This window comes from Alligator mississippiensis, chromosome 10 (assembly GCF_030867095.1).
Source record: "Alligator mississippiensis isolate rAllMis1 chromosome 10, rAllMis1, whole genome shotgun sequence".
Lineage (NCBI taxonomy): Eukaryota > Metazoa > Chordata > Crocodylia > Alligatoridae > Alligator > Alligator mississippiensis.
The window spans coordinates 6,549,723-6,572,886 of record NC_081833.1 but is presented as its reverse complement, the minus strand read 5'-3'; the positions used below and the strand labels follow the sequence as shown (position 1 = coordinate 6,572,886).

At 52.0% G+C, this 23,164-nt stretch overlaps 1 protein-coding gene across 21 annotated transcripts in view; it reads left to right on the top strand.

Annotated features, from left to right (window-relative positions):
- NCOR2 (nuclear receptor corepressor 2) overlaps positions 1 to 23,164 on the top strand; it is a 336,324-nt gene that overhangs the window by 100,203 nt on the left and 212,957 nt on the right. For all 21 annotated transcript variants that reach the window (XM_019486693.2, XM_019486694.2, XM_019486692.2 and 18 more), the window contains exon 3: positions 10,080 to 10,207. In XM_019486693.2, coding sequence (XP_019342238.2) covers positions 10,080 to 10,207 — 128 coding nt within the window. The remainder of the gene's footprint in view (positions 1 to 10,079; positions 10,208 to 23,164) is intronic.

The following is a 23,164-nucleotide window of genomic DNA, read 5'->3' as shown; positions in this document are numbered from 1 at the left end:
GCCACATGCCAGTGTTTTGAAGGGGTAAGATGCCTGCTGGAGAAATGCCCCAACCACCGTTTCTGTCTGCATTCACCTCTTGGCTACAGTCGGGTTGTGCGGTGGGGTTTGGAAACTACTGTCGGTGCAGGGCCTAGGAGCAAGCACGTTTTGAGCCTTTGTGTTTCTCCCTTGAATTGCAAATATTATTCCGGTGGCTGCGCGAGGAATGCAGATGACAGCAACGTGTCGACAGAAAGTGCAATCCAAAGAGCTACGCCAACTTCAAGTTACGTTAGCAAAGGAGGGAGAAAAGAATTGAGGAGTCCGTTCCTAGCATCCCCTCCCCGGTACGTTGGAGGACATAACCCCGCAGATGCACTGTGCAACATGACACGGATGTGATCTCTGCGCGTACATGTACCCCACAGCTGACTTTCTGCTATTGGCAGGTGGTTGGGAGAGGGGCAGGTAGGGTGTCAGGGGATGGGCATGGCTGGGGGCAGTTTGGTAGCTTGAGACTAAACCCTGCGTCTGTCCCGGATACTTGCAGCACATCCACGCGGTGCCACCGTGAATACCGGCAGCCGGGCTCCTTCTGCAGAGCAGATGTGGAGAAGCAGAAAGAGGCCGGGGGCATGACTCTGCGGTGAGCCTGTTCTTTGGGGTGGGCTACTGAACGTGTGCGACCTGCTTGGACAGTCCCAGCGCGTACAGGTGGTGCACGCACAGGCTCATCGGAGGAGAAAGCTGCTGGACAGTGGGCTGAGGACACATGGGATGCGGGAGCCAAGCTCAGGGGCTCTTGCTGTCCGTGGGCTATGGACTTGTGACGGCTATTGAGTTGGTAGGTGGGAAGGCAAAGGCAAAAGGGAGGTGGGATTCACAGGCAAAGCAGGACGGTTGGGGCATCAGTGTGGGGACTTGAGATACGCTCTTAAAGGTGGCCTGCATGATGTCTGGCAAATCGCATAGCATCTCTGTGCTTTGGGACCCTGTAAGGGGAGATAATAGGACTGTCTTAGCTCCCCAGGACTTGTGAGGATGCATATAGCCCAGATGGTGAGGCCTGGAGAAGCTTGGGTTGTCCCAGAAAGCCTGGAGCCCAGCATCTTGGCACCCGTCCTGGACTCTGCCCCTTGTCCGTTTGCTCCCCTAGGCAGCCAGTTCATTGCAGTCGCGGCCTCCGTGGGTTCCCAGGCTGGACGTCGAGATGGACATCGACACCGCGGTCCTGCGCGCGGGAGACTTGTTGCCCCACTTACCCGACCTGCTGCGAACGAGTTGTTTCCTGCACAGCTCTGTGCTCAGCTTGGCGGCATTTGTCTGCCTGTAATGGGAAAACCTCTGTGGTGTAGCTGCCTCGGAGGTTCAGACGTGCTGCAGGGAGAGCAGAAGTGTGGCCACAGCTGGCAGCAGGGCATCCTCTGGGCTTGGAGAAAGCCTGGCCTGATTTCTGGCATTGTTCCCTTTCTCTCCCCTGAGTGGAGGGCAGGCAGCCGGGCTCTGCCAGCTGCGGAGAGGGCAGGGAGAGCGCAGCATGCCAGCAAGCACGGGCAATTAAGACAGAAAGCAGCCCCAGCAGCAAGTGTGCAGCGGCTTGCAGTTCTCAGTTTAGCGTGCCGGTTACCCTGAGCGGAGTGGGCTTGTATTTGAGACATTACGGTAGATAGGACTGCAGATAGAAAGCTTTCCAATATTAAACAGCTTTTTCCTTTCTTTCTGTTCTTGTGGGGGGGGGGGGGGGGTTTCCCCCCGGGGCCCTCTGGGTTTTTATGCTGCTTGGGGCTTTCTGGGGGATTGAATTCAGCCTCCTTTTTAGACAATTTGATGATTACATCTTAAATGAGTCGGCGATGTTCTCGGGTTATTTCGGGTCAGAGGAGTTACCGGGGCGGGGAGCGGGAGGGAAGTGCGATTGGTCCCTCTGCATAAAATAACAGTTTGACAGAAGTGAGAACGGTGTTACACCTGGCTGAGCCGGCTCCCCAGCACCTACCGACAGGGCGAAAGAAGAGATTCATAGACTTCATAGACATTAGGGCTGGAAGGGACCTCGCAAGATCACCGAGTCCAGCCTCCAAATCGGGTCCAGCTCCCGTCACTGGTGGCAGCTTTGCAAGGGGTTTTGAATAGGCCCAAGCACCTTTCCATGCTGCAGCCCGGAGACATGCATTTGGATAGGGCCCATTTGAGTTTGGTCCCAAGTTTTTTCGGACCCCGAGAAACTCTGCTGTGGGCACACGGTGTAACGACCCGTCCCGGGAACAGCCTGCCAGGCTGCTTTGCTTTGGGTGCAGCGGAAGTCATTGCTTTATGTTAACTGACCCAGTTATAAATCAAGGGACACGTTTTTAAGCATTTGCTCAGCTGAAGCTAAGCAGCAAATTCCCCTCTTTGACCGGTTTAAGCCACGGGGCCAGCTAGTCCCAGTCTGTTCTGAGGGGCAACCTCCGTTCCTGGCTCACGAGTGCTTGTGACCCTGCTTCTGATCCGAGTGCGTCTGCATTAGCAGGCCTTCACCCTGCAGCTCCGTCAGGAGCCGGAGCAGACTTCTCTGCCCCCAGTGACGTCCGGGTCCGCTCCCATCTCCAGGTGGTATCGGTGGCCCAGGAACACCAAGTCTCCAAGCTCCTAGGCAGCCGGTTGGATGGGAAGGTGCAGTCTCTGCCGTCCCGGGGGCTACCTTTGCAATATCTGCTCCCACGTTCTCTCCGTCCTGTAGAGCCACATGCGCTCCCCTGTGGGTGCTACGTGCATCCACTAATATGAATGTAATATGCACTAACATGCATCTACATTAATATATGTTATTAGTGGAGCAAGCAGGCCTTGCTCATGTGCAGCTAATGGAGCTGTAGAAGTTCAGTGGAAGACCGGACCGCATGAGCCAAGCTTTCCGAGACGCCTTCAGATGTGGCGTGCGGTTCTGCGCGGGGAGCCTCCTCACCGGGGAGCTGCGTGGCTGTCTCCAGGGCCCTGTTTTGTGACCTTGGCTCGCCCATGGAAATGCTCTTTTCTTGATTTTTTATTTTTTGCTTTGCCCAAAGCTTTGGCAGCCCAAGCCCCTGGAGTTTGAAGGCTCCTTGTGTTGAAGGATGATGAGGTCTGCTGTTTCAGCCCTTCTGCCTGGCATAAGTTGGGCGCAGTGTGCCAGCTGGAGATGTTTGCAGAGCAGTGCATTTCTGGGCCTGCTTTTCCCATGCATTTCCATGGCAGTGTTATTGGTTGCCTAGAATAATTTTCTGCGTGGCCCTTTTAGCCCAGATGAGAGAGAACATCACAGAGGGGGACACCCTGGGTGCAACGGGAGGAAGAGAGGTGGAAAAAAGGAACTGGTCCTTTTGTCCCTGTTGGCTGTTGGGCAGCTCCCGGTCATGCAGTCCTGGCTGTGTCCCCTTTTGGCTCTATAATGACGGGGCTCTGCTAGTCCGCTGCTGAGCGGCAGGTGCAGGTCCGGTCTCTCTGTGCAGCTGGGTCCTGTCCGTAGGCTGCCGCAGAAGAGGAAGCCGGGTGAAATGCGAGCGTGTGCATGCTCTGTGGTCGCCGTCAGGGTTTGGGGACAGTGTGAGTGTCAGGTCGTGGGTCACACTCAGCTTAGAAATAGGTCTTCTACCCCACAGGAACTGGATGAAGCCTTTGCTTTGCACGCACTTTTCTGTTGTCGTCATCAGTGGACAACTACCCTGGTTCTGCCCCCAGCAACCCTGTTGCAAGTCAGCGCATCACAGGCTGCTTTTCTGTCATCCAAGGCAGTGCCGAAAGCATCTCACCAGGACTGTGAGTCGGACCTGGAACTCCTTGTGTCACCGGTGGGCCAGATAAAATGTCAAGGCAGACATCTGTTGGTGTCCCCAGACCAGCTGTGCCCGGGGTCTCTGTGCAGAGTCGGTACTCAATAGGATACTGAGGGAGGAGCGTACCCTGCATTCGGAAATGGTCGGGTGCGGCCCAAAAAATGCATGTGCTCTCTGAGGACCTTGTAATACAGACGGTATAGCGAGAGCAGAAAGCAAGCTCTGGCGAGTTGATTTTTCCCTGGCTTCATGGCTGTGTGAATGCGATTCTTGCTGCCCCGCAGTTATTGTATGGGAAGCTGCTATTTTATCAGGAGGCCGATAAGATCTCCACATTGGAGTTTCCCAAGTGGCCTTTCTTGGTTTTATTTTGGAAAGATTTGCTTTCCCTCATTCATTTGTGGAAAGAAAGAAAGAAAAGCTTAGTTTCCACCAGCAAAGCCGGAAGCTCTTGCCAGTGTTTTCCCACGCCGGGTTTTTAACCCCACCAAGACATCAAGTTGCAAAGTTTGACAGAGTTTCTAGAAGCCGCACAGGCATCTTGAAGCCATCATGAAAATAGATGCAGTCCACATGCAGGAGGGTTTCTTCCAAAACAAAGTGATTCGAGAGTCAAGACAGCCTAGCTCTCATGTCGGAGAGGGAGAAGACACACGTGGATTTATTTTTCAGCTGAGGCATGGTATGAAGCGTCCTGTTCATCACACCTCTTGCCCCAGTCTTAGGAGAGCCGGGTTCTTTGTGCACAGTAGTTCCCCGAGCATGGAGATGGCTGTAAGAGCAATCTATGGTCTATGTGGGTGGGGGTTGTCTCAGCTGGCGTCACTGGAGATGGGGTCGGCTGGCGGCTAGGGCACCAGCCAGCAATTTGGGAGACTGGAATTTGGAGATGGAGACTTTTTACCCATTTTGGGGGAAGTTTTCTACCTTCTCTGTGCCTCGGTTTGCAGTGAGGAAGGTGAAGCATTTACAATCTTGGAGCTGTTTGATGAGGGCAGATGTTGGCCAACCATGGCTCATGGCAGCATGCAGCTCCTGGGCATTTTTAAATGCAACTCTTGTTGAAAGAACTGTTGTTAAATGAAAACCTTCTTTCTTTCTCTCTCTCTTCCCATTTGCCTATTGTCTGTTCTCAATTTTTCTTTGGTTTTTGTTTGTTATTTATTCCCAAAGGTCATCTAGCACCTGGTTATTTGAGCTGCGTGTATGTCTTTGACTCTGGGACATGTGCACCTCCAAAGTTGTGTGTCCTGCATATCTCAGCTGTGCCAGGACTTCGGTTTGCCGCTAAAAGGATTAGGATGTCTGGCCACCTACAGCGAGCGCCCTGTAAGCACCTAGGATGGATCTGCAGATTAATTTGGGGTTGGCGTGACAGCAGAACACGTTGAGGCTGGGGCTGTCCCGTGGCATCTTCAGTGCGAAGGGGGCTTCGGATAGGAAACTTGGGAGAACTTTGAAACAGTCTTTGGGCAGCTTTGGTTTTAGTGAAGTCCTTTTCGTGTTGTCTACCGTGTAATTTTGAGTAGCATCAGTGACTTGTCAGCACCAAACGTGCAGCGGGTTTACACAAGAACGTCCTTACTCCTAGCTCGTACGACATGTAGCGTGACTCTCCTATTGGCATGTTGGCCAAAGGGAGCGGAAAGCAAGGCAGGTCATGGAGACTTGTAGGAAGTAACAGAAGCGGGGAAGGGAGGGAGTACGGATGAGGAGTGGGATGGGGAAGAAGGAAATAGCATCTCAAAAAGGAAACGATAGGGGAAACATAACGGAGATCCCTGGAGAAGCAGCTCTCTACTCTGAGCTACCAGCCGACAGACGAGGGAGTTAGCTTTCAAAGAAAGGGAATGGGGATCCCAAGAGAGGAGGGCGAGAAAATGAGCTAAAAGTGGAACTGCGGAAAACAAAGCGAGAGCGACGGAGGAAAGGAGCCACGGCAAATGATCCGTAGCTTGGGGGTCGGGGCATTTTAGTACCTGTGGTCTCCCTGCTGCAGTGGCAAGCAACTGCGGTGAATTTTTTGCTAAATGAGATGGACTGCGGTGCTTCTCCCACGCGTCTCTGCGTTGGGGGAGCACCGCTGTTGAGGTGGGCTCTTTGCCTGCGTTTTGAAGGGGGACAGCCAGCCCTCCAATGATACAGATGGTCCTTAATATAAATGAGCATCTCTTTGTCTCGCAGCACTGGGGAGCCGCAGCTCTTCCAGGTGCCTCCCATCCTGTCTCGGCTGTGCTCTCAAGCAAACTGGGGCTTCTTCTGATGCACGCTCGCGAACCCCTCGGGCCTGCCGGATGCTTGACTTCGGTGACTTTTTGAGCAGTTAATCCACCTGCGCTCAGCTGGGTCTCCTCTCGGGCCTCGAACACTACATCGTGGGGCATGGAGAGATTGCAGACTTCAATCCCACGAGCTAATTCTTTATGTCAGAGAGGTTGTCGGTAAATGTTCGGCGAAGCAGGAGATCGTGGTTTGTTACTTTCCATCAGGGCTGATGCTGGAAAGGCGGGTCTGAAGGATTGTCGTGCATGGCTAATGGCACTTCTTAATGAGCACCCATGAACAGAACAGAGGTCAGGGCGAGGGAGGTGCGGACAGCGGGTTACCTTGTACAGAGCCACGGCTGGTAAAAAGTTGGCACCGTCAGAGATGAACTTCCAATGTGCCGAGCGACTCTCGGTGTCAGGTCGGTCACGGATGCTTGGCGCTCCTGCGGGAAGTGCCTGGACCCTTCCTTCATACGGGCATCTCAAAAGCTGCATGCGCCCATTAGCAATTGGGAGCGCAGGGACCTATTGATCGGGAGTGCTGATTTTTGCTCGCTTAGAGAGCAGGAAGCATAATTTACAATGGATGCTGCTGTGGGCATTCAGGATGTCCACCATTGGCATCTGGACGGTCCTAGCAGCGAGCAGCAGGCCGACATGCGTGCACGTGTTGCATAGCATGGCAGCGCAGGCAACAACCCTTCTCTGGTGAGGTCCCGTACGGAGGCTGGTTCAGCGCCGTCCCCTGTTCTTCCGTTCACCCCAAAGGCACAACGACAGACGTTCTTCCCCTGTCGGGATAGCTGAACCGATGGGAGACGGCTGCCGGTGGTCCCGTCAACGTGCTGATGACTTAAGGAGTCAGCGTGGGACACTTCTAGCATTTACACGATTGGCCTCTGGCCTTGGGAAGCGGCGTCCTCCTCATTGGGTGCGACATCCACCTCTTTTTTTGTTGTTGTTGATGCAGAAAAAATGACTGAAAAATGTTGTTGGCCCAAAATCTCAATCTAAATGTCTTTACGCAGTCCTGACTTGAAAATGAGCTTCATCCACGTACACACATTCAACTGGAAAGTGCTGAAATTCAATATTGCTGAAAGCCAGGGCGCTGGGGGACGAACCAGAGCACTTGAGAAGTTTGTCATGAACCATCTGCTTTGGGTTTTAGGATCTTATCGGGCCCCTCCATCTCCAACCTCTCTGGGGTTGCGTATAACCCATAGCTGCACCCATTGCATGGGTTCCCGGCTGTGTTGCTGGACTGCATGCAGAGGGCTGGAGGTGGGAGTCCGGACTTTGATAGCTCTTGGAGTCCCACAAAGATCAAAATGGGGCAAAATGCAAAAAAAAAAAAAAGGGTGGCGCACACTATCGTGCAGCGGCAGGAAACCACGGACCCTGGCGCCACGGGCTAACATCCCGGTGTGCTATTCCGGGCGCAGCAAGACATAGTAGCTGATAGGCACCTCTTATTTCCACCCCCCTCCCCCTTTTGGATATGTGGCTCATCTCAGCTTTTGCGGAGGAGAGGCCAAACTTGGAAGGGATTCTGTTTTTCTTGGCATCCCTGAGACGAATGCTTCGAATTCTTCCCCCCACCCTTGGTTTTCCATAAAGTTACTGTGCAAACATGTTGTTTTACCTCTTGACATCTCAAGATGTTGGGCTTTGATATTTCCTGACATTTCTTTCTAATCTGCAGCCCCAGATGGAACTGGAGCGTTGCCTTCCATGGCCGCATGCTTTATTCTTGCTCATGGGTGTAGGGGTGGGAAGGGAAAGAGCTCAAAAGACACGCACGTGAGTGAGGCACCTACTCCGGTTGCCTTTCCAGGGCTGTCCGACTGCCTGTCATGCTGTTGAATATCTGCCTGCCTCAAGGACTTAGCTGGCTCACGTCGTAACTGCTTTGCAGGCTTTACGATGGCTGCTTAGAAATGTTTTGTGGAAATGGGGGGGTTTTTTGACGAGAAGGTTACCCTTGCAGAAGCATTTGCTTTCTATAGAAACTGCAAATATCTATAGAAAATTTGAAAATAGAAAAATTTCTATTTCCGAAAATTTTGTCCAAAATTAAAAAAGAAAATTTGTTTTATCTAGATGTGCCAGTGCAGTGCCTCGGAAGAACCTCTTCTCATTCCCTTTTGGTGGCTGGACTCCCTGCACTGGATCTCCTATAATGCACGGTGTGCAGAGACTCCCATGTTGCGTGTCCCTCCCCCCCCACCCTTCAAATGTGTTACCCCCATTTTACAGGCAGCAAACTGAGGCATAAAGAGGCAAAGCACCTTGCCGTAGGCTAGACAAGAAGGCTGCGGTGGAACTGAGAAGCAGGACTGGCTCTTCCAAGTCTGCGGGGTGGCACAGTAACTGTGGGTGATCGTCCCTGTCCCCCTGAATACTGATGTGTAACGCGTGCCAGGATGAGCGTGTGCTGCTTGGGTAACACAACCAGATTAGGAACTTCTTTATTATGACAGGTAGCAAAAAAGTAGCCCAGATTAGCTCAGAAATCCTTTCCCTTCTAATTTATGACTTTCCCTTTATTATATGATAGTGTCACCACGGCGGTGATGAAATCAGGGCGGATATCATGTGGCATGGTTGAAGGTCTTAGGCAATTATATTGTTGGTCTTTTTTTGTCTTTTTTTGGTGGTCAGACTTCTAGCTGTAAATAAAGAGCAGTTGAAATGCAGCAGCTGAAATCTTGTGTCGTTTGAATAAGAGTCTTTGTGGCAGGGAGCAGGCGGGCTCCTCGGTTAATTAAATCAGGAACATACAGTACTGTACTCTCCAAGGGTCAGGGAACAAAAAGGAGGGCTACATCATAAGTAGCAAACTGTCCTTTCTACCCCTTTTAACTCAACTCCTGGGAGCTGCATTTAAAGCAACACTGTCAAGATAACCTTCACGGGTGGGGGGGGGGGGTTTCCCCCATTCTCTCTCTTCAAATTAACACCACCTTTTAGGTTATGAAAGCTGAAAGAATTCTACAATATTGAATTTCCTTCTCACTTTTTCTGCTCCTTGGATTTGACTTCGTCGGTATAACCTGGACTGGTTTTGTGCACCTGTGTAATGTATACCGGAAGCTGGAGATGTAACTGCCCGCACATAGTGGGTGGTATCGGAGCAGTCCGAGCGAGGGACAACCCCGGGAGAAGTTGCAGACAGACAGCACATATCCCAGTGTGACTTGTACCCCATTTTGCCCCCCCGGAGTAATTCTGCCCTGTATTTGAGTAAGTTGCATTGGCGATGAGCTGCCCTTGGTGTCTGCTCCTTCTGTAGACCAGGGTGGAGGCACCTGCCGCTGGCATAAATGTGCTGTTCTTCCCGGTTGCTGGCGAGGCAGATCCAGCATGAAGGCATGCCTCCGCATACCCGTAGTTAGTCGTGGTTGTGCATCCGGGGAAGGGAGGGCAAGAGAAGGAACTGAATAGCCAGCAAGAGGTAGGGAAAGACCTCAGAGCCTTTCACCTGCGAGCTACTGGTTCAAACAGTGTGCGGATGGGCAGCCTTCCCTGTGCAGCGAGTTCGTGGTCTTGGTTCAGTGTCTGCGTGTCTGGGTCACATCTCAGCAAGCTGCCCCCAGTGTTGGGACCCTCATTGGGTCAAGGAGCAAACGAGCCTTGGAGGATAACCTCCTGTCTCACGCCAGCACCTGATTGAGGTCCATTAGCCACCCAACACAGGGAAACTTAGGATGCTGTTGCATGGGGGTGCCTGTCTCAGGGGATTGGGAGGGCAGTCTGGCATCTGATGGCTTTAAATGAAAAGCAGGCATGGTTTGGTGCGAAGGGCCTGCAGGTAAGGTCCTACGAGGAGAGATTGAAGGACCTGGACCTCTTCAGCCTCCGCAAGAGAAGGCTGAGAGGGGGTCTAGTGACCAACTACAAATTCATCATGGGGCAGCAAGGAATAGGAAATGCTCCATTTACCAGAGTGCCCCTCGGGGTAAGTAGAAACTCAGTGAAATGCCCACCGCTCAACACCAGCCTGACAGCTTTTCTTTTCTGTTTTCCGCTGCAGGATGTCGGGCTCTTGGAGTATCAGCATCATTCCCGGGACTACACTTCCCACCTGTCACCTGGATCTATCCTGCAGCCCCAGCGGAGGAGGCCTTCCTTACTGTCCGAATTCCAGCCAGGGAACGAAAGGTAAGGAGAGCGTCCTGCCCCGGAGCTCCTCTCCGGGTGTCTGCAAGAGCCCTGGCTCTTTGCTAGTTAATCTTCGCCCGGTTAATGTTTGCTTTGAAGACAGAGAGAGCTCTGTAAAGATCTAAGAGAGATTGTTATTAGCTCCATGTGTTCCAGCCAAGGTTATTGTGCTGGATCATGCGCTAGTTCTCCCCACCGAGCCCCGTAGAATCCAGTCCCCGAACAGCTCCGTGCCAAACATGTGGAAGAAAGAGCCTGGTGTGTCCGAGGCTCTCCTGACCGGTTGCGGCGCACGCCAATGCCTGCCGGGGGTCATGGGGTCTCTGAGCTATTGCTTTGCATTCGCCCCGTGTGCACGAGCTGGAGGAATCTGCTGACTGTGCGGCCTAGAAAACCGTAGGGGTACAGGCTGTGCACCCCTGCCCCTGAGCCAGATTGTGAGCTCAGCCACTCCAGTTGCAATGAGTGATTTACCAGCCCATCCCCTTCACTTAGCTCTTTCATTAGGTACTGGCTAATTTTAAAATAAAAAACAAACACAAAAAAAAACCCCACTTTTTTTTTTAATAACACTTGCATGAAGCAGTGAGTGGACTTGATCAGCTGGGTTGGTTTTTCATCATGGAAAAATGAATGCAATATTGTTGGTTTTGGCCTCGAACTCCAAGATGCCGAAGGAACGAGTTACGGGAATGAGACATGCTTCTTTCCATTATTCGCCTCGGCTTCCTCTTGCTTCGTCTTCCCTCTTGTTTCATTCTTTCTGCCTTGCACTTGCATCTTTCTTTGGACTGTTTCTCCCCTGGCCCCACTCAATTTGCCAGCTTGCCCACTATCGCATGCCCTGATAACCCCCGGGAGAGTCTGCCGGGGGTCCTCGAAGCAGCTGGGTGGCCAGATACACTGCAGATGCACTCCCTGCAGGGGCTAACCATTTTGAGAGGCCGGCGCTCCTGTGCTCTGTTTCACTGCACTACACCACTTGCTCCATTTCACAGTTTCTCTTCTGCATTTGATGAGAAGTGGTTTGGGAAAAAATAGCCTGGAAAAACAATGTGCATCACAGAACAATAGAATTATGCAAAGCAGACTTTGACTCTTGTATTAACAGGCTGGGTCCACCTAAGAATAAACCGCCCCAAGTCACTTGAGCCCTTAATTGTGGCTAGATGAGAACTAAGTCTCTGCTTCTCCAAAATTGGTCATGATCTCGGGTTCTCAGACTCGCCCCTTTGCGAGTGCCATCAGGTGTAAAGCTACCGTTGCGCCACATTTTGGCCAGAAATGGTAAAATCCCCTGTTTCTCCGGCATGACGGGGTCTGCCTGGTGATGAGGCAGAAACAAGTAGCGAGGATTTAGAAACGGAAGGCAGGCGCCAAAGTTTTGTGTTCGCTGTCTCCATGACGTGCTCGCTCGCGGCGCGGGTTGAATGCAGGCCCCAGATAATCGTGCGAAGAGGCAGTATAATTTCTGATGACTAATAATCCTTCTTTGTGTCCGGCATTGTTTTGACTTGCTCCGATTTCTCAGTGCTAATTTCTCCAGAGGGTTGAGCGTCACAGTTAAGCTAGAAGCAAGCTGAACAGAGGTGTTCATATGAAACCTGTTGAACTTGGAAGGCAGTGGGCAAGCAGCATCCAGATACAAACAGCACTGGACTTGGAGTTTTTCTTAGATGTGCTGATGAGGTTACATAAAAAGCAGAGCCAACTCTCTCTCATCTTTTTGCCTTCATCAGCGAGCAAGCCTCACAACACCCGATGGCTCTGGGAGCCACATGCCTTATGCTGTCACATGTCCTGCATGACCTGGGCATTGTGGCATCTTGCTCAGATGAATCACGCGCTGGCTATTTTTCTTATTGCCAGCCCCATGAAAGCCGAGGCATTAAACAGCAGGCTATCCAGTCCTGCATGCATTTGCACAACCAAATAGCAGCCATGGGCCTTCTGACCCAAGTTTGCCGATGACACTAAGATGTGGGATGAGGTGGACACGCTTGAAGGGAGAGAGAGGCTGCAAATAGATTTAGACAGACTACAAAAGTGGGCAGATGAGAATAGGATGGGGTTCAACATGGACAAATGCAGGGTGCTGCACCGTGGGAGAAAGAATCCACAGCATACATACAGGCTGGGGAGTTCCCCTCTTGAAAGCACAGAGGCGGAAAGGGATCTCAGAGTCATTATTGACTCCAAGATGAACATGAGCCACCAATGCCAGACCGCAGCCAGCAAGGTCAGCCAGACCTTGTTGTGCATCCAAAGGTGCATCTCAAGCTGGTCCAGAGAGGTGATACTCCCCCGCTATGCGACTTTGGTCAGGCCGCAGTTGGAGTACTGTGTCCAGTTCTGGGCGCTGCACTTCAAAAGGGATGTGGCCAGCCTGGAGAGGGTTCAGAGGAGGGCCACCTGCTTGGTGAGAGGGCAGCAGGGCAGGCCCTACGAGGAGAGACTGAGGGACCTGAACCTGTTCAGCCTCAGCAAGAGGAGGCTGACGGGGGACCTGGTGGCTGCTTACAAGCTCATCAGGGGAGATCAACAGCAAAAAGGCAGAGCCCTTTTGTCCCCAGCACCACCTGGGGTGACGAGGACCAATATTAATAAGCTGATGGAGAATAGGTTTAGGTTAGAGATCAGAAGGCAATATTTTACAGTTCGGGTGGCCACAATCTGGAACCAACTTCCCAGGGAAGTGGTCCTCGCCCCTACCTTGGGCATATTCAAGAGGAGGTTGGACGATCACCTGTCTGAGGTCTTGTGAACCCAGCATTCATTGCTGCCCGTGGCAGGGGGTCAGGCTAGATGATCTGTTCAGGTCCCTCCTGACTCTAGCTACTATGAAACTATGGTCCGAGTGTCTGAATTCAAACAGGATCAAAAACGTACCATAGACCGTGTCCTGTTGAGTGCGGCCGTGTGGTGTGTGGTGCCACAGACATGTAATAAATAACCGGGAAAAAAAATAAAGCGGATCAGTGCACATAGGAGCAGCTGCTCAAAACTGGAGCCATGCTTCAACTGCTGACCCAGGCTCCGCACTGCAGGATTGTCACTGCTGCAGTCCCAGGAGGTCCCCAGGGTCTCGGGTAAGGCCACCCTAGTGCTAGTCCTAGCCTCCCCTACTCCACCCAGGGTAGCCTGCCGTGTGCCAAAAGGTGCACGGCACAGGCCTTTCCCAGGGACAACTAGCAGCGCGGCACAAGGTGTCCCACAGCTGATCGGCCATGGGGAACCAAATGCGTCCTGCTTTGTCATCGCCTGTCTTCCCCGTGATGCTAAAGGTGTTAAGCTATTCAAAGGGGGAGCTTGACAACAAGTGATAAAATGCAGGTAAGTCAACAGCTCTGTGCTCCGGAGGGACCTTGCATGCAGGGTTTGAGGATATTGGACATTGCTGATACTGGGCCAGGCTCTCTCTTTAAGGTATTCAGGCACCGAGAGATGCAGAATGGGGCCAGGTGAGTTTTCCAAAAGCCCCTGCATGCCCTGTAGCTCTGGCAGTCAATCGGACGGCTGTTTCCAGAGTACATGCGGAGAAGGAATCACGGGCTATGAAAATACCACTGGGTGCCTCTCTCCATCTTTCAGCACCAAAATACCTTTAAAAATCCAGGGTGTATGTATTGCACTGCCATGAAGTTCTCTCGAGGAGACAGTCGCAGTCGCAACCCTTTGGACGCTTGCCCTGAAGTTGTTGCACACGCTGCTCACGAACGCTGCCTGCTCGAAGACTGCCCAGCAGCTGGACTGAGCCGTCCGGCCTTGCCCTGCAGCAGGAGCGAGTCAGGACAGAAGCCTGCCCCTGTTCTGGTTTCCCGCGCGCGTTGGCAAGCCTGGGTCTGAAGTGGGCAGCGGGGGAGGAAGAAAGGGAAGAGGGCGGGGATCTAGGCAGCTGAGTGCCCTTTGGCAGGTTCAAGCAAGGCGCACCTGTTAGCTCTCTGGCTTTGTTCCCGGGTCCCGATGGATGGGTTTCAAGCAGAGGCAGCTGGCTCTTGGCACGCGGGCGCTGGGGTGGGGGAGCTAGGCACGGCAAGCACAACCGATGCCTTTGGCTGGGGGAAGGCGAGCACAGAAGCGTGCTGCGTCTGCAGGGAAGAGGCTCGTCCCGGAGCGTCGCAGCAGGAGGTGCGAGGTGCTTGCGTCTGGATTTCTAGCTGTCCCCCGACCCCCCCACAAACGGAGGAGAGAAATGTGCTCTGCCTTCCCCGCAGAGGGGAATATTGAGAAAGGAAGCAGGCTGTCTGGCGTTGGCTGCCGCTGTGTCTGACACTCTTCCAGAGCCGCTTTCTCCCCCGCCCCCTTAAAAAATAAATTTGTTCGTAAGTCTAGTGCAAGCGGAAGGTGCCAGACTGACAGCTCCGGAGATGGAGGGCCTGCGTGCATGTTTGCAGCGCAGATACAGCCCTGGCTGACTTCCTCGCACCACCCAGCCTGGCACGCTTCGCCCCAGTCCAGCCGGGAGCGCAGAATTCGTTCCTTCGGCCCAGGTCCCTCCGAGGCTGCCAGCCTGCCTGCCTGCCAGCGGGGGTGGCGCTCGATGCTGTTGACGTTGTCCCCCGGGGAGCCGGGCTGACGCAGCTTTTGTTTTATGCAGAGAAAAAATGTGGGCTGCGTGTGGCAGGAGGTCAAGGTTTTATTAGCAGTTCTGCCCTGAGCATCTGCATCGCTTTGGACAAGTCCCCTAAGCAGCCTGCGCTGAATTTCCTCTTTTTGTAAATACTGGTGATGATAATGCTCCCCTCCGTGGGCACATAGTGAGGCCTAATCCACCAGAGTTTGTCAGTCCCATTGAAAGACCTTGGGTTGGCACAGGGGCATAGGATGACACCCTGGCGCTTACGGGAGCGCTGTAGTTGAGGGCAAGGCAACAGCTCTCTCCGTCTTGCCTATTATTGTATTGCTGTCACTGTGATACACTTCAGGGACTTGGCAAAAGGAGAAATAAGCTGTGAAGCATTTCTCCATGCAGACGCTGGTTCAAATCCGGCTCAGGTGCGATTGGAAATCGGTCAGTGTTCGGCTGTGGTTTGGTGTCCGGGAGAGAGGAGGCTGGCATGAATCCATCTTCTGGGGGAGAGACATCTACATCAGAAACCAGCACCGTCACCAGCCTGCGTGATGGTCTCGCCAGAAAGACCAGGCATGTAGCAGGGTGTGCCGCGCTTGCTAACAGCGGCTGCTCCGGATCAGGGCTTTGGCCCATTCTCAGGATAGTTGTGGGGGAATTTGCAGGAGCCGTGATGTTTCTGACAGGGATGCCAGAGGATGGAGCTCTGGACACTTATTGCCCAGGTCTAGAGCCAGCGGTACCTGCTCCTCCATGCCACTTAGCTCCTCTTCTGCTATGGCATAGTGGTTGTCTTCGGTGGCTGCTGGCTGGTGCCATCTGGGATGCTGCGTCCCTTGCGAGGCGGACAGGAGTCGTTGAGAGGTTTGTCTGGTACCCGTGGGATGAAGAAGGGCTTGCAGCTATCGATCTTCGAGAAGGGCAGACAGCAGGCACAGGAGTTGAGAACGCCACTGGTTTGACCTCAGCAGGAGTGCTGTGTCCTGTTTGAGCAATGAATTTAAAAAAAACCCAAACTGGAGAGGATCCAGGGGTGAGCAACAAAACGCTCAAGTGTGGGAATGCAAGCCGTGTGAGGAATGGCTGGAAGAACGAGGCACGCTCAGTCTGGAGAGAAGGAGATTAAGGGGGCAGGGGACGGGACATGATACGGTTTTCAAATATTTGCAAGGCGGCCGTAAAGAAGATGGAGGAGAAGGGTTCTTCCTCGTCGCAGAGCGCAGAAGAGGCGGTGGGTTTAATCTCCAGCCAAGCGGATTTGGATCAAACCTCACGGAAATCTTCCCCCAGGCAAGACCACGAGGGTTGTGGCACAAGAGCAGCAAACTCTGTCAAATCGCCTTCGTTGCAGGTTTTCCAGGAGGTCTCTTCGAGGACATCTAACAGGGATGGTTTGAGAACGGCGGATGCTGGAGGGTACAAGGTGTGAGCCTGTCTGTGGGGCACGCTGCGGACTGGGGAGAGGACAGGCAGCGCAATGGGAGACAGGGCGGGAAGCAGAAAGCAGAGCAGCAGGCCAGGTGGGGAGCTCAGGGCAAGGAGCGGAAAGCAAAGCAGCAGAACGGGCAAGGGAAGGGGATCAGAGTCGTTCTCAGATGGGATAACGGGGTAATTTGTGACATGCCTGCCCAAAAGGTTGTGTCCTCCCCCCCAACTAAATGATTCTTGGTGCCCTTTTTGACCCAGGGACAAGATGGGAGTCAATTTTTTTTTCCCCGCCTCGCGAGCACTAATGGGTACAATCGGCAGTGTGGGACGAAACTCTCCGTCCCATTAACTTCCACGCCAGCGGGGCTGTGTGGCTGTGGCATCCCAGCTGGCAGCTGCCCCTGCTGCACCAGCAGGGATGGCGGAGAAGGCTCTCGCAATACCCGATCCATACAGGAGCTGGGTTACCCACCGGGCCATTTCTTTGCCTTCCTCCGCTGCCGAGACCCGGCGTCTGGATCTGCAGAGGGGGCCACCGAAGAGTCGCAGCCAGTGCCCTCCTTTTGCATAACCAGGGTTGATATCCATTAGCAAAGGAGCCTCTTGAGATCATTGGAGGAGGGCTTTGAGCTTGCAAATGAATTCGGGGCTGGTAAGGCACTGTGCTGCGTTTTGTCTTGAAGGATGGACGATTAAAACCTTCTTGACCTTCAGCCTTCGGGGCAGACATTTCATCGCCTCGATGTGCTGCTTTCCCCGATGATTTGTTGATTGCTGTGTCTTTTTTTTTTTCCGCCCCCCTTGGAAGGATCCACAGACTTCCCCGGAGCCTGTTCAGTTGGCTCTGCCAGCTGGACTTCAGGAGCTAGGAAAAGCATTTGAAGATCTGCTGTTGGTACAAGTCGTACCATGAATACTTGCACAGGAATGTCCTGGCAGGGTGACAGGGCAGAGGGGTTTTTTTTAAACATTTTAATCTGCAGGAGAAATGAAAATGAGCGGGCTGCGCGTAGCATAGCAGGTGTCACCAAGCCTGCTGCAGCGCATCTGCTGTAAATCAGACACACGGATTTTTTTTTTCCTCCGTGGGTGCGTGTGTCCGATTGGTTTAGATCAAGATACCTACCTTATTAACACGCAAGGGTTTGGCCGGGTGATCTTGCCTTGCCTTTTTTGTGTGTCCTCGTGACGAGGTATTTAGCAGAATTTGCAGATTTGTTGGACTCTGACGGGGCCGCGCCGCGAGCCTGGGCTGCCAACCACGCGCCGTCGTGCCCACGCTACCTCGCCCCCAGCCAGGTGATGGTTCCTCTGGAGGAAAATGCAGTTGCCAGACCAGGGGCTGTGTTTTGAACAACAAGGTGAATCACTATTTTCAAAGCAGGCCACTCCATGAGCCGTATCCTGTTTTCGGAGCTTTTCCGCCGAGCGGCCGCGGAGGTTTTGAAGCGCTCGCCCGATGCTGATGTGCAGCATGATATTTCCTATGCGTTAACCAGCTGCCGTGCTTCCGCAGCCATTAGCAGCAGCCCCGTGCACTGATAGCATGAGGAAAGGCCTAATTACTGTTTATTGCACGCGATTAATCCTCCTGACGGAGGAGCCCGGGGAGTCCTGGGAGCTGGAACTGCACGGAAAGCTGACGCAATATATGGCCAAAGAAATAAGGTGAAGTTTTCAATCGTAATCCGTGTTCGGACCAAACGACACCGACTGCGGGCGTCAACAGGGCGGTCAGTCAGCTTTTATTTACTGCCTTTAATTGAGGCTCCATTTTTAAAGGTGACCCCCTTTCCCAGATGGAGGCGGTGGCAGCCATTGAATTCCCTCCAGCCGGAGCCCCTCGCAGAGCACTTTATAATGTAAAGCTCTGCTCTGTGGTCACAGTTGGGTTCAAATTAACGTGGGGAAAATTTATGGCTGAAAAGAGCAGCTGGTGACATCTGGATATTGGCTTCCTGCACCCAGCTCTGTTCCAGCAAGCACCCGGGGATTCCTGCGGAAACAAGGGTGAGATGAGGGGCTTGGTCCCTTGGATGCTTGGGTCACAGAAGGGATAGGCTGTCCTATAGCAAAAAAACCCCCAAAAGGCAGGGACCTTTTTATTTTTATATTTGCAAAAAACCCCCCCCCAAAATCCCCCAAAAGGCCATTCTTCTTCTTCGCCCTGGGTTCCCAGAGACTCAGGTCACTGTAAAATGAATGTGGTAGTCAGCTTTGTAGTTCGTGTTTATTTAGCCTTTAAATCTAGCACACAAGGCAAAAAAAAGACTGTTTTGAGAAGTCCTCTCCTGGAGAGTGGCGAGGGCTTTGTATGACCGGTCTCTTGGAGAGAGCAGCGTGAGGACAGTCCGCTCGGTCCATCTTAGCTTTCCTTGTCCTCAAGTGATGGGATAAGTCTTTTCAGGATCCAGCTTCAGCGAGGGGCTGGCGCAACATTATTTTACGAGCAGGAGCGTGGCCTGATGGGGTCTGGAATTGCCTTGGTGCCCCTATTGCTGGCATGTCTGTCCAGACATACTTAAGAAACGATCTAGCTTGTCCCCCATATTTTAAGGAGTTGGAGAAGAAGATGGGTGGGGGAAAAAAACAGGTCAGGGCCAGTGCATGGTCTAAGGCTGTGCATGCGGTACCTGCCCGCTTTTGATTGAATTAGCTTGCGCTGCCCGCTTTTCAAGTTGACACTCGTCCCACATGTGAAGTATTCAGGCAGCGCGCATGAAGCTGTTTTGCAGAAGTTCTCGAATTGTCAAGCTTTAAAGCTGGTGCGTTTTGATCTGCATCCACACGTCGGTAGAAGCAAGCCGATGAAAGCCGAACGACGAGGCAGGACTTCTTGGAGGCGGCCTTACAAAGACACGGATGTGATATCCTAGCCGGAGGCACTCCAGCTCAACGCCACGGGGATTTGGGAACTTTGGGACCCAAGCTGGGCTCGCTGTTCTGCATGGGCACGGGTCACCATCTCTCTCTTCTCCGTGGAGACCTGATTGCGAGGCCTCCCCGTGTTACGAGATGTTGCTTATAACACAGACACGGCCCCGTCTGCCCTGCGTAGTCCTTGCTGCTTTGTGCTTGACCTTGGCACGCTCCATTAAGTTCTTCCTCTCCCTGGGTTTAACCGAGGGTTTCTTTTGGCCAGCCCCTTTTTTGTGTCCCACTGGCACGCTTGCCTTGGCAGATACTAATTCTGTTCCCGCCACCCCTCCGCTATTTCCTCCTTGACTTCCGACTTGGGTCCTGACTGCCGAGCAACTTCAGCGCTTGCAGATTGTCGAACGCTGGAAATTTCATCCTTTTGTGATAAGTTCTTTCCATTTAACACCAAGTAACTTTTTAAGCCATTTGCTTTCAAAAGCATTTAAATGTCCGTCGCTCCTTTCATTGGGTCTCCCAGAGACTAGTGAGTAATGAAATGCCAAGGTAGGAGATAGATATATAGATAGATATCTGTATCTATCTACCTATCTCCTACCTTGGCATTTTTCACACACAGACACACACACACACACACACACGAATGGTCCCTGGGCCAACTTTATAGCCAGCAATGGGGTTACCATCTAGAGCAGTGCGATCTGCAGCAACTCGTGTGACTTGTGCTAGCGCCTAACAAAGAAATATATTTCTTTGGTCTTAAAACCATCCAAATCATCTAAAGTAGAGAGAAATGAGCAATTCCAGTTACGCGACCAGCTAACACAATGAAAACACCTGAGAGCTCTGTAAATCTGTAATGCTGGGACCAGCAAATGCCTCCTGGGCCTCGTCTGCACTCAGGATTTTCACCGTTGACTTTGCAATCAGGATTTTGCCCCAACATGCAACCCGGCTCCAGCTCTTTGGGGGTAGAGGGCAGAGATCGTGATTCTGGGAGAAACCTGGGTCAGGGATAAGTGCTCTGCGGTTGTCATTTTAAAGCACTCCAGCTCTCTTCTGCAGAAAGCCTTGCTGACTGGGAGTACGCGTCTGATATGATTTTCAGATGTACTGTTAAAAGAAAAACCGCTGAGGTTAACAGGTTCAAAACATTACCTGCTTTGGAAATGAGGCATCCTTTATCCTTTATCGTCATTCGTTACTGTGCTGCCAGTGGGCACTTTTGCACAGTGCTCACTCCCGTGTCGCTGAAAAGGATGCTTTTCCCGCCGTACCGGGGCTACATGTTTTCTGTAAATTAATATTATCCCCCTAACAGCCTTAGGAAGCCAGTCCGGGCTGCTGGTGTTCTCCATGCTCCACTTGTGCTGCTTGTCTTCAGGGTCCTTTAAAGTAGGAGATACAGTTGAGAGTTGACTATGTGCAAGGGTTTGTATTAACAAAACAGTTGGCCTGCAGTTGGGTTTTGCTTGCCATCGAGACAACTGCATGGCTTTTTTTTTTACTAGTGCCTTGAGATTTTTAAAACACTACACCGTGCCGTGCATTTATTTCTTGTGGTCTTTTCATATTTGCTGTCTCGTACACTAATTAAAGTATTGTTTTCATCACTTCATCCTGCGGTGTTTAATTATCTGGAAAAAATTGGTTCTCTGTCGTGATGGCGACACTAATTATTCTGGATAATCGAGGCTCGGCTGTACGTTGGAATTCGCACGGCTCTTGCTCGAGGGTGCCCCGTAGCGCTTTTTCATAAAGGCCGAGCAGACAACAGACCGGTAGCGAGAGCCGTGTGTTTTGCAGCCTTCGATATGGCCAGGAAAGTGGTGAAAACAGTCCTTGATGCATGCGCTCGCACTGGAGCTCTTGGCCCCAGACCACCCTTGCCTGGTGGTGGCAAGCGGGGGCACTTGAAGAAGGCCAAGGGTGAAGTTGATTTTCTAGAGCCAAGTTGTGCCCTTCTGGGTGACATTCAGGGTGGTTGTAGTTAAGGCAGTAGTTTTATTTTTCCTTTCTTTTCCACCTTTCTACATCTGTGCCCCTTTTCTGGGGATGGGGCTTGGCTTGGCAAACGAAGTAAACGAGGACATTATGTCGTGATCTTCTTCATCCTTGGCTAGTCCCTGTGTTCATCTCTCGAGGCTGCTCAGCCCACACCCAAGATCCTGTCTCCTTGGGGCAGTGCTTTGCAACCTGTGCTCCACGGGCCCTTGGGGGTCCCCAGACTATATGTCTAAGGGGCCCGCAAAAAATGACTGCAGTCAATCAAAAGTATGCAAATACTCACACTTACCATTCAAAGGTGTCTGCACCTCCATTCAAAATTTCCAACGGGGTCCACAAATGGAAAAAAAAAAAAGGGGTGTAAATCACAGCCCTAGGGAAAGGCTCTTTCCTCTCCCTTTATATCCAGCTAATGAACCACCACGAATGAGACGCTTCCCTCCATGACTCAACAGAACCCGCTTAAGCCTTTCAGACCAGCCTTTCTGGCCTTCTGCAAAGGATGCAGGTTTTGAACGGCCACGAGGGTGCCAGAAAGTAGTATCTGCAAGAGGGAAACACTCTTGTTACCTGTTTGGATTGCAACGGGAGCTGCAGATGCTTAGTACTTAGCATGAAATTGTGGTGGTGCATATCCTAATCATCGTCTTGAGCCTGAGCGTGAAAAATAAATCCCCTTGATGAATTAATTGGCAGTCTGGTTTTGCGGGCATGCTGAAGCACTCGCATGCAACGAAGCGTGGGTCTAATCTAGAGTCCTGTGCTGGACTCAGCTCAGACCTACCACTCCTCACTCGGGAATGAACCGTAGATGGCTCGAGTGACCTTAAGGGGGGGATGAGCATCAACGCTGCGGCTTTGCCTAACCTAGCCCTTTGGCACGTTTCGTACTGCTGGTTTTTCCGTCTATGTTTGCAGAAGGGTTACAGGCGAGCAATAATTTACCCTCGTTCCTGATTAACCACCAGTATTTATTTCAGTTCGGGGACTGGAGCATAATTGCATGCAAAATTCGAAGCGCTCTTTCCTTTCGGCAAAAAAAAAAAAAGACATTTCTGGCACGAAGCATGCAGGTGGGGGCTCTTTGGCGATAAGGCGATGCTGGCTGAAACAGAGGGCTGCAAAACGTTTTTCTCGCCGGAGTTATTTGAATTCTGGTAGCAACGTTAGGGCCGCGGACAAGTGTGTTGTCAAGATCTCGCTGCAGGTGTGAATGTGAAGAGAGCAGGGTGTGAAAGTTTTTCATTTGATTTCCAACTAAGGAGGGCTGCCTGGCTTGTATTGCATCAAGTCCTCTCGGGCCATTGGAAATTCCCAAGGATGAATTTAATAGGCATTCCCACGGATGTGGAAATGGAAATAAAATAGCACCCTATAATGTAAGAGCTGCATGGCCCTGAATCACTGTTGGAAACTCTGTTTTTAAAACTTTATATTTTTTTTAAGTATATTTTCTTAACATAAGGAACAAGGCTGAGTTCTGGTTTGCGCTGCTTTTTAATAGCTCCTAAGGCTTCAGGCCAGTCCCCTTGCAATTAGGAGCTTCTTGGTAATATAGCCATTAAAAAAATCAGAATGTGATTTTTTTTTTTTGATTTTTTATTTTTTTTTTTTAAATTACCTCTCTGCACCAGAGGGCGTTGGGTTATTCGAACGCCCTCCCTGCTCAACAGTTGCTCATCATAATTCGGTTTGACGAGGGAGCGTGAAATGCTGAAGTGCAGCTGCGGACAGGCTGGATTTGCATGGGCGCTGCTATTGGGGAAACCCAACAGGAAACTTGAGCGGTGCTGCAGGTTATTTCAGGGCTTGCTAGAGGAACAGCTCTGAATCCTCCCGTTGTTTGCCTGGGAAGGGCTTCGGCGTCAAAGGAAGGAGCTGTCCTTGCCCTGCTCTGAAAGGTGGCAGTGTAGACGGGGCTTTCTCCTTCTCCTTTGCAGATTTTGTTGGCTACTTGAGTCTCGAAGACGAGCGCTCTTCAGTTTAGGGCTGATCGGCCTCGGAGAGAGAGAGCGAGAGTGCACAAACCACATGCTTTTCCTTTTTGGCTGTAAGCCACCGGTCGGTTTTCCAAG